This window comes from Passer montanus, unplaced genomic scaffold, assembly GCF_014805655.1.
Source record: "Passer montanus isolate IOZ18808 unplaced genomic scaffold, ASM1480565v1 scaffold75, whole genome shotgun sequence".
Taxonomy (NCBI): domain Eukaryota; kingdom Metazoa; phylum Chordata; class Aves; order Passeriformes; family Passeridae; genus Passer; species Passer montanus.
This window is the reverse complement of record NW_024372702.1, coordinates 105,260-120,015: the sequence shown is the minus strand read 5'-3', so window position 1 is coordinate 120,015 and position 14,756 is coordinate 105,260. Positions and strand designations below refer to the sequence as shown.

Below are 14,756 nucleotides of genomic sequence, written 5' to 3'. Positions count from 1 at the left end.
TCCAACTCATACATTCACCTCTAATTAAGAGAATAGCTCAGGTTCTATGGGCCATAATGTCTTGAGTGATATTGCCAGTAAAAAAGTAGAAGAGATGCCAGCTACTGTCAAAATTGATTAGCATAATTTATGAGGGAAACACTTGTGCTCTAAATCCTGGTTTGATGCCATGAGCACATTTCACTTCTCAGCCCCAAGGCCGTACAGCTCTAAACTGAAAGAAGTTTATGTCTGACTCCAGCTCCAAAAATAGCACCTTGGGCTCACCAGAGTGATTTGCTTTTTTCAAGCAGAACTAGAAAGGCTGAAGTAAAAATGAGAAATACAGCAATTTTGGGTATGTGTCTCTCTTTTTGGGGAGAAGTGTGGGGTGCGTGTCTGAGTTAATTAATGGAATTTATCCAAAATAATTAACTTGATTCTTTCCCTCCTGACCCCTTTTTAGTTTCTTTCTCTAATCCCATCTTTTTCATTCTTTTCCTGTATGAAAATATATTACATTTTTTACAGTATTTTCTTATAGGAATCCTATCTGTTTTTATAGCATTTCATTAAGGACATGAGCAGTAAAGGTTTGGCTCCAATATTATGTAATGTATTGCATGATTCTCATTTGAGTGAAAGAACACCATAGTGTATGCAAGAAGATAAACTAAAATGTATTTTAGTAGTATGGAAAGAGTGCTGCTGACCTACCATTGCTGTTAACCCTACACTTTTTCCTACTCTGTTTCCTCTCCAGATTTCTGCCATCATAGTGCATCCCAATTATGACCCTATATTACTTGATTCTGATATAGCTGTCATAAAACTCTTGGACAAAGCCAGGATCAGCAGTCGTGTTCAACCCATTTGCTTGTCATCTTCTCATGACTTGACTTCATCCACAGAGGATTTAAAGATAATGGTTACTGGCTGGAAGGTATTGGCTGACATTAAAGATCATGGATACAAGAATGACACAATCCGCATGGGAGTTGTTCAGATGGTGGATTCACTGTTGTGTGAGCAACAGTATGAGGATAATGGGATACAAGTCAGCATCACTGACAGCATGTTCTGTGCCAAACAAGACCACACAGCCTTTTCTAATATTTGCCCTGCTGAAACTGGTGGGATTGCTGCCATAGCTTTGCCAGGAAAAGCATCTCCTGAGCTAAGGTGGCACCTAATGGGATTAGTGAGCTGGGGTTATGATAAAACTTGCAGCCTAGAACTCTACAGTGGCTACACCAAAGCTCTTCCCTTCAAAGACTGGATTGAGAAGAACATGAAATAAAAGTCTGAGTCTGGAAATGGCATTTTATAGTATAATATCTCTCTCAGTCTCTGCTACTTTAGGCTTCTCATCCCAGTGATGAGATACATCTGGGATAAGGTTAAGGCAGGCAGCCTGGTAATTTGTCCTAGGATCAGATATTTCATCGGGCTACTTTTGCTTAACCCATGACAGAGGGTCTTAGTGCATGAGAAGTTTTGCCATATTTTGTTTGTCTCCCCTGGTGGGAGGACGATGCTCTGCTCCTGAGTCTGACATGCAGAAACAGGACAGTAAATTCTGTCTGAAATTAATCTGTAGTGTGGAGCTCCCTGGAGAAATTGATGGTGAGCTTCTCCCAAAGATCTGTGTGACTGAGTGGATTAAGAGTTTGGAAAGAGTAGCCTGAATTCATTATGACGGATGAGCTTGTTGTGGTATGTGCTGTCTGTATTGCCATAGTACAATGTAATCTTCTTCCCTCCCAAGTACTTTACACATTTAAATAAACCATGGTTTGTTTTTTTAACCTACATACTCATGTCTGACATTATTTAGATCCATTTTTGCTTTATCTGTGTCACACTCTTGGAACTCTCTACTGCCCTTGTCTCTTTGCATGTCACTCCTACTTGGGACTCTTCAGGAACACTAAAAGGCAGAATCAGCACAAAATTCAAGGACTATTTATATATATATAAATAATAAGATTCTTTTTTCTTAATACACCCATTGCTACTATTGTACATGAACCACTACAATGAAATGTACAGAGGAGTTCTCTTTCACCTTGTATTCGAAACAGATGAAAACATGAAACATATTTTAAATACTTTTTTTCCAAGTGGGTTATTTCACAGAACTATGAAAATCCTAGGAAAACTTTTGGTTCCCATTAGTTCCCATACATTTGTGGTAAAATTACTCCTCTAGCTCTTCAGGGTGCAGAATAATGTCCAGGTCTCACACTTAGCAGGCACTTTTCTTGAGCTGAGGCTGAACTGTTTGACATCAGATGGTAAAATTCTCCTGCTGGGCATATTGTCCAGGGAGACACCTGGGTGTCCTCATGGTCCGTAGTCACTGCTCTTTCACTAAATCATTCTCTATTCTCTATTCAGTCTAATATGGCTAAAGACTAGGGATTAACCGTACAAAATTTGGGGAAAAGAGACAGTAATGACTGTTTTCCATCAGTAATGATTTCTTGGTAAGTCGTATAGGACACTCTGGAGTTTTTAAGAACTTCAAATTATTACAGTGCCCAAAACAGCTTACAGCCATAGCTGGATGTGAAGGCTGGGAGTCTGATGAAAAGATTTAGTGCTCTTACCAAGAAGGACTCAGGTCCTGAAGTTGTGTTCCGCCTACTGCATGGCTATGGCAACTTGAAGTTAGCAAGCCTGATTTCAGTTCTGATTCTCTACTGCTGTAAAATCTCATTACAAGTTTCTTAGCATTCAGTAGTTTCTACCCACTTTTGAATCTGAAAACTGCTGCTAAAAGGACAATTAGTTTTGGACATAATTCCATGTGATTTATTTTTTATTTTCTTGGCAGAAATACTTGTTGTGTATGCTTTTGCACTTTCCTTGTTTTTGCTGGCAATAGGACCATATGATGTTGCTTAAATCAAAAAGTTTAAGGGCTACAATTAAAATATATTGCTTCTCTTTATCTTGTTTGTCTGTCTTCTCCTGCCAGGAGATTATGCTTGGCTGACAAAGTGCATGGCAACTACAGAAAAAAAAAATAAATCCTGAATTAAATGTGAAAAACATGATGTGTTTCATTCCTCTGCCGGGAGGAACACATGCCAATGAATGTGTGGTACTCCCCTGCTGACAGAATGGGTTAGAGTAAATTAGGTGTCAGTTTTGGAGAAGCACAAACTTGCAGAAAGTCAACATGTGTTTCTTCCTAACAGCCATTAGAAAGAATGAAATGAGAAAGCTCTTTCATGATTACATTAGAGAGTTTCTACACTCCAAATAATTATTGTATTATTTAATGGCAAACAGAAATTATAAAGACCTGTGAGCTGGTTGTCTACACAGAACACTAAGACTGCATTTCTTTCCATAATATTATTGCTCTCTACTGCTACAACTGAGAGAGACAAGGTTCTAAATGCTTTTTTCTCTCTTTAGGTTTTGTCCAGTCCAAACAGATCTGCAAAAGTCTGGTTTCATTCCAGCCTTAGACCTCACTCTTCTCCTTTTTCTAAAGATCACCCATATTTTAATATTTACTGATCCTCTAACTGCTCCTCAGTGTTGAATCCCATCCCCATTTGGCTTCAAATCAGCTGAAAGTTTCTGGGCTTGGACAGCAACAATATAGCTGTTCACTAGTTGTATATCACACAAAAGTACATTCTTGAAGAGAAACTTGTAGGAATTCATGGAATTAAAATCTCAGGAGGTTGCTATAGCTGTGCATGCACAACACCATTCAAACCCTTCTTTTCACAGCCATGATGCTCTTCAAAGAAAGCAGAAGCAAGAAAATAGCCAGACACCTCTCAACCCCAGGATTCAGATTTTAGCACAGCCCTTTACAGGAGGAGGATGAGGTTGCAGCATTTGCTTCTATTTCTGGACCTAAAATCTTTTTTGAATCCTAGATTCAAATCTGTCTGTCTTTAAATGCCCACACAAGGATTTATTTCTCTGGTTGTATGACATAGGTATTCACATGTATGAGTGAGCAGCCATATCAACATATCCAAGCACCTGTACCATGTCGAGTATTCCCAGGAATTACAAACCATCCTTTCTGTCAGGCTTATCCACAGTAGTTTCCTGTTTACAGACTGAGCAGAACTATGCAGGGGTTAGCATCTAATGCCAATAATGAGGAAAACTAGGGATAAATGTTTGAAAAAATGCAACGTGTGACCTGGAATTGCTAATATCTTTGATAGCTTGACTCTATTTTTAAGACATAGAGCTATTTCAAACATCTCTTTCTAAACAGGTGAGGATCTGTGCCATCTGTTGGGGAAAGGGTGTGAAATAGCACAACATGGGTAGCAGCTCATTTTCCCTCCAAGGAAAAAGAGCTATGCATTCTGGAAAGGCCATAAGGATATTGCTATGGAAAGAGGAGAGCAAAACACGCTCTGCATTCTTATTCCCTCCAACCAGTGTATGTTTTTCCTTTGTATATTTCAGGGTTGCATTAAATTACTCCCAAAAGCCAGGGTGCTTAGCTGAAAAATAGCACTGAAAGGAAATGGACATACTGAAATACAAGCTCTTTTCAGGCACCCTCAGTTACTCTCAGAGAATTGCCCTTGTAAAAGATTTTTGTTGAAAGCCTACGTCCATGGTAAGATTACAAGAAAAAAAATGTGTATTTGATTAGGACTGGGGATTGCGTGATAGGCTGCATCCTGCCATTTTTTAAGGGCAAGTAACTGGAATTGGCTTGGTTGCAGGAAAAGCATCCTGGGGGAGTGGGAGTGGTGCGGAGGGTCAGGCAGGCTTTGCTCAGCTGTGCAATCCCTGCAGCCTCCCCGCTCCTTACGGTGTCAGGGGGCTTCCGCATGGCTGCTGCCTTTCCGTGCCACCTCCTCGGTGCGGAGGGAACGAGCTGTGCAGAAATGTGTGTTCCCTGTGAAACGGGACATCAGGTTGGTCAGACTTGGATGGAGAGACAGCACTGAGGTTGGCGGGCAGAGCCCCAGCTGAGAGAAACGGGAGCGAAGGTGTGTGGCAGTGTCTGGGCTAGCGTTCTGTGCCCCAGCACCTGAGTGCGGCTACAGAACCGGACAGAAATTCCCTGCCCTAGGCTGCAAAAATGCCCTGGGCGACCCCCGGGTCCAGGGCCCGGTCCAGGTCCGGGTCCGCGGCCAGACGCGACGCCCCCGCTGTGGCGGGGCGGGGCGGCGCAGGTAGGGGCGCGGGGCGGGCCCGGACGAGGCGTGGGGAGAGGCTGCAGCCACGAGCAGGACGGCGGGCGCTCCCCGGGGCGGCGATGGTGCGGGCCAAGCCCGGGAGGCTGCTGCCGCCTCGACGCAGCGGGGCAGGTGCCGCGGCTGCGGGGGCGCAGCCCCTGGGCCGGGCTGTGGGACCCCGCTGCCGGCCGAGCGCCGGCCCGCTCGCCGGGGCACGTACGGGTGTGCGGCGGCGGCCGGACACCCCAGCGGGGCTGCGTGTGTGTCTGTGTGTGTGTGTGTCTGTGCGATCGCGCCTTGCCGCGGCTCCGGCCGGCTCCCCGGCGTGCCGAGCCTGCCCCGGGAGGCGGTGGCGGCCGCGGCGAACGGGGCAGGTCGCGGTCGGCGGCGCCCGGCCCTCCCCCTGCGAGGGGCTCGCCGCCCCCCCCGCTGCTGCCAAGGAGCTGTTGGGGGGGATTTATAGGAGTAACAACGGCTCGTGATGTCAGCCCGTGCCTAAAATAGAGAGGGATTGACTGCAAATCCACGGCTCGAGGGCTAAACCTCCCAATCCAGCCTCAGCCAGCGCCGCGCCGATGTGAAGTCGCCCCCCAGCTCTCGCACACAGCCGCGCAGACACGCACACGCTCCCCGCGGCGAGGGGAGGGCGCCGGGGATCGCAGCCCAGGTGCCAGCGCCTCCTCGCCCCGCCGGCCACTGCTGGGCGGCCGCGGCGCAGCAGCGCCGGTCCCTGGGGCAGCGAGAGCCTGCTCTGGGACGGCGGGGTGGGGGAGAGCCGCCGAGCGGAGCTGCCGGATCCTCGCCCTGCGGAGCCCTCGGGATTACAAGGAATTGCGTGCTCCTTCCCAGACGTGAGCGAGGGTTATACCAAAGAACCAACCTCCTTCGCGCCCTGCTGTCCAAATTAATCCCTTGGACCCTTGAGAAGACAGGGTTTTTTTCGGAACCATGGCATCGACAGAAGGGTGAGGGGGACCATCTCTTGGGTGGGAGGAACGGGAGGATGGGGGAGATGCCCGGCATTGTTCTTTTGGTAACAGTTTCCTGTCATCTGCTTCATTGTTAATCCTTGCCCCTCGCCATTCCCTAACACAATAATTAGGGAGCGAGAAGAAACGAGAAGCAGACGATCCACATATAGAAGAGAGCGAGGGAAAAAATTTCAAATATGAACCACTGAAAAGGTCTTGGGTTTCCTTCCCATCACTTCTTTATTTAACCCCTGGAGGGCAGATCAAGCTTAAACCACCTGCCTGTGAAAGAAGAGTACAAGTGAATGGTTCACTCAGAAGGGAGGGGGAAGCTTCTTCCTAAATATAACAGTAGTGTTAATAATAATAATAATAATAATTTCAAAAATAATCGAAAACCTGTCCCCTCAGCCATCCCTTCAAAAGGCAACAAACAAATCCAACTTCTTGAGGAGTTGTGCAATTTTGCAGTTCTGTGCCAAATGCGTTAAAGTTCTAGCAAGAAAAATGCTGGGAAGGGCAAAGGGTTCTACAAGAGGCTTTAAAGAAAAGCAAACACAGTTCAGCTCTGGTAGTGTCCCCTGGAAGGAAACTCTTGTCCCTACCCATGCTCGGATTGCAGGAGTCGCCCGCTTCATCGCTCTCTGATGAGGCAGGGGGCTTGTTCAGTTTACAGACTTGCTGGTTGTAGGAAAGAAAAGATTTCATTGATCTCTGCTTGCCCTCTTATAACACTACCTAGTATTAGACTGCGTTTAGTGTGAGCCTCCCCTTTATCCCTGGATGTTGTCATGTTGTATCAGCATGATCTGCTCAAGATAGGACTCTCTAAGGACAGAGTGCAAAAGGAAGCTCTGTTTATATTGCCTTTGTGTCTCACAGGCTAAAAGACTTGCTGAGCTGATTTAAATAACCCAACACATGTCTGGGAGGGTGTGCACACAAGTGGCCCATTACCTGGCCAGAAGAAGAAGCTGGCTGCTGCAGCGGCCCCCAAGCACTTGACTCGGGAGGAATGGAAGCTTAGAAAGTATTGGTTTGGGTTGCTTTGGGAAAAGGACAATCCCTCAGTCTAACAGAGGACAAATACGTGAGTCTCTTTGGCTTTTCACAGGACTGTGAGAGAAGTCATTAATTTATCATTTGCTACTGCCTTACCTTTGCAGGGAATTTCTGCACTGAATTTGTACATTTTTGTTTTGGTGGCAGTGCTGCTGTTTAATGCTATGTAGCATTTCCTCTATTTAACTAGAATACTGTCAACAAATGATCAGAGCCATGAGGAAGAAGCTCAGAGGTGGAAGGACCAGCCTAGGGTTGCAGCTCTTTCCCTTCTGCATCCTTGGACTATCCCAACTATCACTCTCCTGTGGATGGTACAGTCATCTGCTGTTTGTATTCCCACATGAGGTGGCTGTAGAGGTCTGTGCTTGTTTTGGGCCAGTGATGGAAGGTGGGATCAGTTGTACAGGCGTTTAATAAGAGGTGGCTGTGTTAGAGAGATCTGTCAACTTTGGATGAAAGGAAGTTTTAAATGTGTGTAGAAAGAGAGGTGATTTTAAAAGAATTTGACTGAATAGGCAGGCTACAAAAGATCAGAGTGCTGAAACCAGAAAGGCTTCAGTAGATGCATGCTTTTGTTTTTCTTATGGAACAGAGCTAAATTGTCAGAGGGAGAAAAGAAACAAAAAGTTTAGGCCTTGTTTTCAAACCTTGTAGGAAATTTACCTAGACTAAGACAAACTGAAATTGTTTGGTATGATTCAGTTAGCGGTCTGTGACAGCTGAAGGAGGTGTGGAAAAAGAAGTTGAGTGGGAAGCGTTTCAATTGCCAATCCATGTTTACCAGTGAAAACCTCTTCTAAAACTGAATTCTCATCTTTCTCTTCCCTCAAGTGAAAAGCGGGGGGTAGAGATTAGCTTTCACTCTGGCATAAAGGTCAGCAAACTGCGGCACCAAAAGGATCATCAGGGAAAGTGAATATTGACTGGACCTTGTTCAAGAAATGCTTTCCACCAGCACTGGCACAATGTGAGAATGGTGGCAGAAACATTGCTCTGCTTGCAGCAACAGGCACTATCTCAGGCACACACAGGTACATGGAAAAGGACCTACTGGAGGTGGGAACAAAGGGATGCACTCCATATTTACATCTAGTCACTCTTGGGATGTTCAGCTAGATATGTCAGTTGAAATCAGAAGTATATAAAGGTTTTATTTTGTGTTGTTAAAATTGCTCCAACTACAGTAATTTTTGTAGTGACTTCTAACAGGGAAGCTTATGTAAAATCTTCAAAGTGAGGATGTCAGGTGTGTGACAGGATGTTTAATGAACAACAAAAGGCCCTGATGTATATACAGAGGAGGGTAAATTCATGTTCCATTGTTAAGAGTTAGTTGTCACTTGCAGATAGGATTTGGTAGGAAAGATTTCCTTGCCTGTGCCTTTCCAGTCGTTCTTTTCTTTTTCTTTCAATATTTTATTTGGTTAAACTTATCCATGTATGGAAGTTTGCTGCACAAATCTTTCTGGTCCAAGAGGATGGTCAGCAATGGGAAACTTCAGTTGGAAGAAAATGAGAAAGGAAACGTTCAACAACATGGCAAAATCAGACCCATGTGCTCTCTGGGTCTACCTTACTGTAGTTCCAGCTAGTAGGGTTTTGTTTTACGCTGTCTGTATATTGAAGGTTTAGTCTTTCTTTCACAAAATCTCCTAAACAGTTCTCATCACTGAGATGGATTTTTGGTGTTTAGCTGGTGCTGAAAATTGAAAATATCCTGTTCAAGGAGGAAGGGCTAGCACCAAGTATGGATACAGTTCAAGGTTTCTTGTTTTTATGTTCTGTTTAAACGTCCTCTGCTGGCTGTGGCTGCAGGCGGGATGGTGCTGGGGGACCTGGCCTCCTGATCTCTGCTGGCATCGCCTTTCACGAGTGCTTAGTGTGGTACAAAGATCCCAGGATGTGGGTCCATACCCACAGACTCTGGTGTCTGGTGTAGGGCTCAATATCGATCTATGGAGATTCACCAAAGCAGAGCATTTCAGCATTTCCTTTGCTTTCACAGGGTCTGGATAGGACCTAAAGGTTACATGAGATTCACTCTGATCGGTTGATGACCATTCTTGCTTTCAGACCTCTGAGCAAAGTCCTTGCTTCACATGGTTTTATTATGGCTCTTATCTTTATCTTTAGTCTTACTAAAGGGAAAAATGTACCTTGCTATTGTTTTGCTGGTTTTTTATTTGTCAAAAAAAAAATCCCAAAACAAAACCAAAACCAAACAAACTTTCAGAGAGCTGATTTAGATACTCTAAAAATCTAGAGATGTGTTTGTATTTTGTATGCCTCTAAAGAGCGGGATTTTCAGATGTGAAGCTTGGATTAGGGTCTGCTCCTTCAGGAATATAGCCACTAGGAGACACTATCACTGCATCAATAGAAGCAATTTAGGCAGGGCAGGTGTGTGAGCCGGGAGCTCAGCCCTCTGCGTGCAGGTCAGCCTCAGGGCGGCCTTTGGCTGGGCAGCCCTCTCAGTCCATGGGCATGGTTAGGGAGTCAGAGTGGGCCAGCGGCCATTCCCAGTGGGCACTTTGAGTGTGATCACCATGTTTTGCAGAGGTTGATAATACCAATGTGGGCTCTTCCACTTCCATTGGTCTCAGTTCTGGAGAGTGGTCCCAGGCAAGGTTTATGAAAAGCACAGAGATGTCATCTGTTCAGATTTGTGGTGCACAGTTAACAATGCTGCTATGTCTGTGTGTGTGTGTGTGTGTATGCACCCTGCTAACAAAATAAATCAGTGAAGTGGAAGAGTATGAAACATCACTGTGTTTGAATAGACAGAAGACTGGGTAATTGCTTGGCGTTGTGGTTTGATTAGTGAAATAGTGCTTCTCAGTTCTACGTACACAGTATAAATGGTGTTTGTGTAATATGAAATGGCACAAATGCAGTGCTCCCGTTCTGTTCACACTAGCAGATAAACTGCATGGCAGGTGCAGAGATCCCCACCTTGGTATTTATCTCTATCAGTATCTTACTTAGAAGGAAACAAACAACCCAAAAAACTCATCTGAAGTCCATTCCTCCTCTCCAAACTTGGTTGTTTCTACATTTGTCTATAGATACTCCTATCTTCATCGCAAGGTGCACTGTCTCTGAAACTGCAGTTCCACTGTCAGGAGTACTGTTTGTCTGTGCTACCAGATCACCAAACAACACAAGTCTGGTCCAGACCAGAGAGCATGTGTTTGATTTATCCAAAATTAGCCACAGCAGTGGAACACACATAGGTTTTATACTAGCTGTAGATGGATGGTTATTAGTCAACATAAGTTAGCACAGGAGGCACAAATAATAAATACCTTACTGGCATAAAGCTCTGTGAATACAAGTACAAGTTAACCTGCCAAAATTTTTTGAACAAATTTAAACATTAAAAATTCATTTACTACAAAGGATTATTTTTTTAGTCATGCAGCTGTGATGGTTTTGGATCTTGGAGCAGGAGTCATAAGCCATTTGCTACATTGTCAAGACAAAGCCTGAAAGGGAGATTGCCAGCATGTATTATGCACCTAGCCTGGAGACAGCATGACACACCTAGGTGAGTCAGGAAAACTAACTTGGCATTTCATCGTAGGGTTCAGGCACCTACATAGGAGAGTGAGTGGGTTCTCAGGATCTGCCACAATATATACAACAAGCACACCCACACATTTCTTGTCATCTGAGTTCTTATTCTGTAATTTACCCACAAATTTTCTCTACATGGAAACTTGAGGAATTCTTCTGGCACGAATGTTTAGATGCTTTAGAGGATGAAATCTTCGAAGTGCTCTCACTGTTATTTTTACGCGGTATTTGATGAGCACCAGGATAGGATGGAGATGTTTTACCCTATGCACTTTCTTAGACATTTTGTGGGACAGATGGAGTGAATGTAGCTTAGTAACTAGTCATATCAGCTGTGGCTGTGACCTCTTTTCACTGTTGTCAATTGCAAATCTCTCTCATCAATTTCAGTAAAAGACAATTAGGCTTTACAGAAGATAACTCGTGATCCTTAAATTACACAATAGTTCTCATGGCCCCAACCTTCAGTTTGGCCTTGAGATAGCTTTTCAAAAAGAAGTTATCACCTAGACAGCAACTCCATTTTTATACATATTCAGATAATTTTATAGACACACAGGGATTAATACATTTCCTGTAAAATCTACAGATGCTTATTTATTTTGAACTTTTTAGGAATAGCAGGTTATAGTATTGGATTAGATATATGGAGATTGTACTATCTTAAAAAATGACTGAAGTTTTCAAAAGCCTTATATTCCCACAGGTTTCTGTGAAATAAATGCATGTATGTGTATATGTGTATTATGTATGTACAGCCTTCTCTGTGGACATACGTGTAGATGTTTGTATACAATGCACGAAGAAGTCAGCATACAAAGCAGTACTATATTGCTGTGCTAGCAAATTATAACATTTAATTTTCTTTTCTTCATTTTCCTGTTTCCCCTTGATCTACAGGCTGCCCCAATGAAGACTGCTAAAAACTCTAAATTTGTGAGCAGTGTTTAAAGGGTCGCAGTTTTTCAGTTTAAGAAGAGTAACGTTAAAACTCTATCATCTTTCAGAGGCAGTGTGGTTGGCATGTGGGTTCCTTCGTGGTATAGGTGACAGTGGGAATGCTGGGACTCTATGTGGACATGGATCCCACACTAACAAGAGCCTCAGTGTTGGGCTGGCTCTGTAAAGAGTTGTCTCCATTCCAAAGCAGTCTGTGCATGTGAGGGGTGTGGGGTGAGGGCACAGTGCTAACGAGTGACCCTTCATCTTCAATACCTTCTTGTGTAATACCTTTCCATTTTCTGTGGGATTTAATTCCCTTCGCCAGCAGAATGTGTTATAATGCCTGCTATTTAGAGCAATTAATTGTATGATTTCTTGAAAACACTGGCTGGATCTGTCAAATCCATCATTTCTGTAATTGTCCATCCACTAATTAAACTCCTCTTTTGCCAACGCAGTACAATGTTTCACACAGTTTTGGCCTCCAGCTCATTACTCTAAAATGTTATTACCAGAGGCATACAAGCAATAAAAATAAGTGTGCTTTTATATACTTAATCCTACTTCTGTATTAATTTTAAGGCTCTCAGTGTGCTTGAAGTTTTAAGACAATTAACTACAATACATTTCAGTCCTTTGGAAAGAAAACAGACTAAGTTCAAAGCTTATAATATTTTCTTTTATCTTCAACATCTTTGATTGTACGTAAGCAATTCCAAATTTGGGATCCTTACAAGGAAGAACTAAAAAATGACCAAGGCATAAAACAATTAAGGAATACTCCTGCTAATTACAGGCATCTTTAGGAGACCAGTGTGGAATTCAAGAAAATGCAGTATTTCAGGTTCACTGCTGTGTCTGAGAAATCAAATTCATTGAAGTGTTTTAAATAAAAGAAGATAGAGTGAGATTTTAAAAACTAAAATTATTTCATTTTTATTTTTCAAAAATAAATTCTTAGTTTTATCTTCAGTTAAGAACACTAAAATTGTGGGCCCTCCAATATAAAGGAAAAATTTCATTGTGTATTAAGGAAATCTTTTGAGTAGACCAAGAAAATATTTGTCCTTTTTTTGTGTTTTTCAAGGTGCCAACAATCTCTTCTTAGAGAGTTGTAGAGAACAATAAAGTTCCCCCCATCCTCCTTTTCTGCAGGTTGCATAAAAAGGCATATCTGATTCTGACTTCAGCTGCCTCAGTGGTGTTGCTTCCAAAATTTCTACAAAGTTTTTAGCTTTTTTTTTCTGTCAATCTCACACCCTGCAAGTATATTTCGCAGTGTTGATTTTCACAACTGCAGTTTTGCAGGGTTGGTTTTTAGTACTGGTAACATATTGAGGCATAGAGGCTGCCTGCCTGAATGTTCAGTGAGCAGGATGCTACTGCCACTCCCAAAGTTGAAATCCTTGACCCCCATCCATGAATTGAGCTTTTTCTCATTCTCTGCTAGTTCACTATCAACTGCATCCCTAATAAGAGGATAATGGACAGCACCTCTGAAGTAGGTATTTTGGGGCAAGCTTAAATTTAATGTATCATCTCTTTGGCAGATTAAGAATAATCAGAGATGTATCCGAGTGTAAAATCTGTGTGAGAGAGAAAATGGTCAGTTTGGTAATAGAATGCTGATACTTTTCAAAAGTGTAAATGCATTCATTTTTATCCTAGGGAAAACAGGTAAATGGGTCTAAGGTTACATCACCTGCTAGTTCACATCTCTGTGTGATTTAAGTTAGTCTCACTTAGCCCTACTGCCAGATTTGTGCTTCACATCTGGGAATGACTGCACTTCTGATTGACTGGTGGCCTCCTCAAGCCATACCATATTGTTTCCAGATGGTGGACTTCATCTCCCTTGAGGCAGGAACCCCTGGTGTTTGCCTTTCCAACTGTTCATTGTACTTTCTGTACTGTCATTTACCCACAGCTGAGTGAAGTTTGGATCTTGGGGATTTGCTGTCTTGCAGGGACAATGACAGAGATCACCACTAAGCAAGTCACGTGCACTGCTAAGCTTCTGACCCTGCACATCATTCACAAAGGCTGTCTGGAAGGTGCAGGGAACAAACCTGCTCATTCCTACTCCTTTGGACAAGTGTGTCTGATGCAGCGCTCTCTTATAGGGATTGACAAACACTTCTGGTACATGTTTCCAGTCTGGAGGAGCAACGTGACCAGGGACCAGTTTAGATCCTGAAAGTGGTGTAACTGTATTAGTCCGGTATTGTGTCCAAGCTAATGACAGCCTCTAAGTCCAGCTAATTATCTTGAGTGCAGGAGAGCACTAGCATGGATCTGCCAGGCAGACACAGGTACCCTTTGTATCCCAGGTTCAGCCCATACAGAGTCTCAAGGCCTGTTTCTTAAGGCAAGGAAAAAAAAGATCAGAATTATTTGAGAGTATAAAAATTAGGGCCAGCATTTGTGGGTTTTACAAACCACCAACTGCCTGGGACCATGGCTTCCTTAATTGAAGAAGTGATGACACATACATAATGTGTAGCTGGGGATGTGAGAGTGGACCAGAGGCTCTTCAGAGATCCCTTCCAACTTTAACTGTTCTGAGATTCTGTGCATGACAAATACACGGTATACGGCCATCTCCATATAGTATCTTCATATCCTAGTTCTTGGCTATGGCTGTGATGCCCTGTACTGCTGGCACAATCATCCATGTACTGATTTTTCATGAGATTGGATTTAGGCTATGTATACATGAGTAATAATCCAACCCAACAGAGACATCTGGACCTGCTAAGTCCACACTGTGCTGGTTACTTAGGTGTGCTTCTAGAGTACATGCCTGGTAGAGCTTAATCCAAATGGAATTCAGCTCCTTAACATGAACCGAAGCACAGCAGGTGGGCATCTTCAGGAGGTTCACTCCAGAAGCTCACTTTGGACTAAAATGCTAATATAAGTTTACCCTCAGTTGGTCATTGATACACCTCAGGTAAGTGTTCCCTGGTGGGCAGGTGTTCCTGGCAGGCTCTCATCATCTTCCAGCTGCTGATGTGCATACTGGCAGCACAGCTCCTTCTGC

At 43.5% G+C, this 14,756-nt stretch overlaps 2 protein-coding genes across 6 annotated transcripts in view; both read left to right on the top strand.

Annotated features, from left to right (window-relative positions):
- Positions 1-1,854, top strand: part of PAMR1 (peptidase domain containing associated with muscle regeneration 1) — a 57,186-nt gene extending 55,332 nt beyond the window's left edge. For both annotated transcript variants that reach the window (XM_039731040.1, XM_039731039.1), the window contains one exon: positions 743-1,854. In XM_039731040.1, the coding sequence (XP_039586974.1) occupies positions 743-1,279 (537 nt within the window). In that variant the 3' untranslated portion in view covers positions 1,280-1,854. The remainder of the gene's footprint in view (positions 1-742) is intronic.
- A 3,577-nt stretch (positions 1,855-5,431) lies between these two features.
- SLC1A2 (solute carrier family 1 member 2) overlaps positions 5,432-14,756 on the top strand; it is an 88,987-nt gene continuing 79,662 nt past the window's right edge. The window contains exon 1 of one of the 4 annotated variants that reach the window (XM_039730957.1): positions 5,432-6,124. In XM_039730957.1, the coding sequence (XP_039586891.1) occupies positions 6,108-6,124 (17 nt within the window). In that variant the 5' untranslated portion in view covers positions 5,432-6,107. Of the gene's footprint in view, positions 6,125-7,080; positions 7,221-8,207; positions 8,227-10,724; positions 10,743-14,756 lie in introns of those variants that run through there. The other 3 variants (XM_039730959.1, XM_039730961.1, XM_039730960.1) reach the window with 3 other exon arrangements.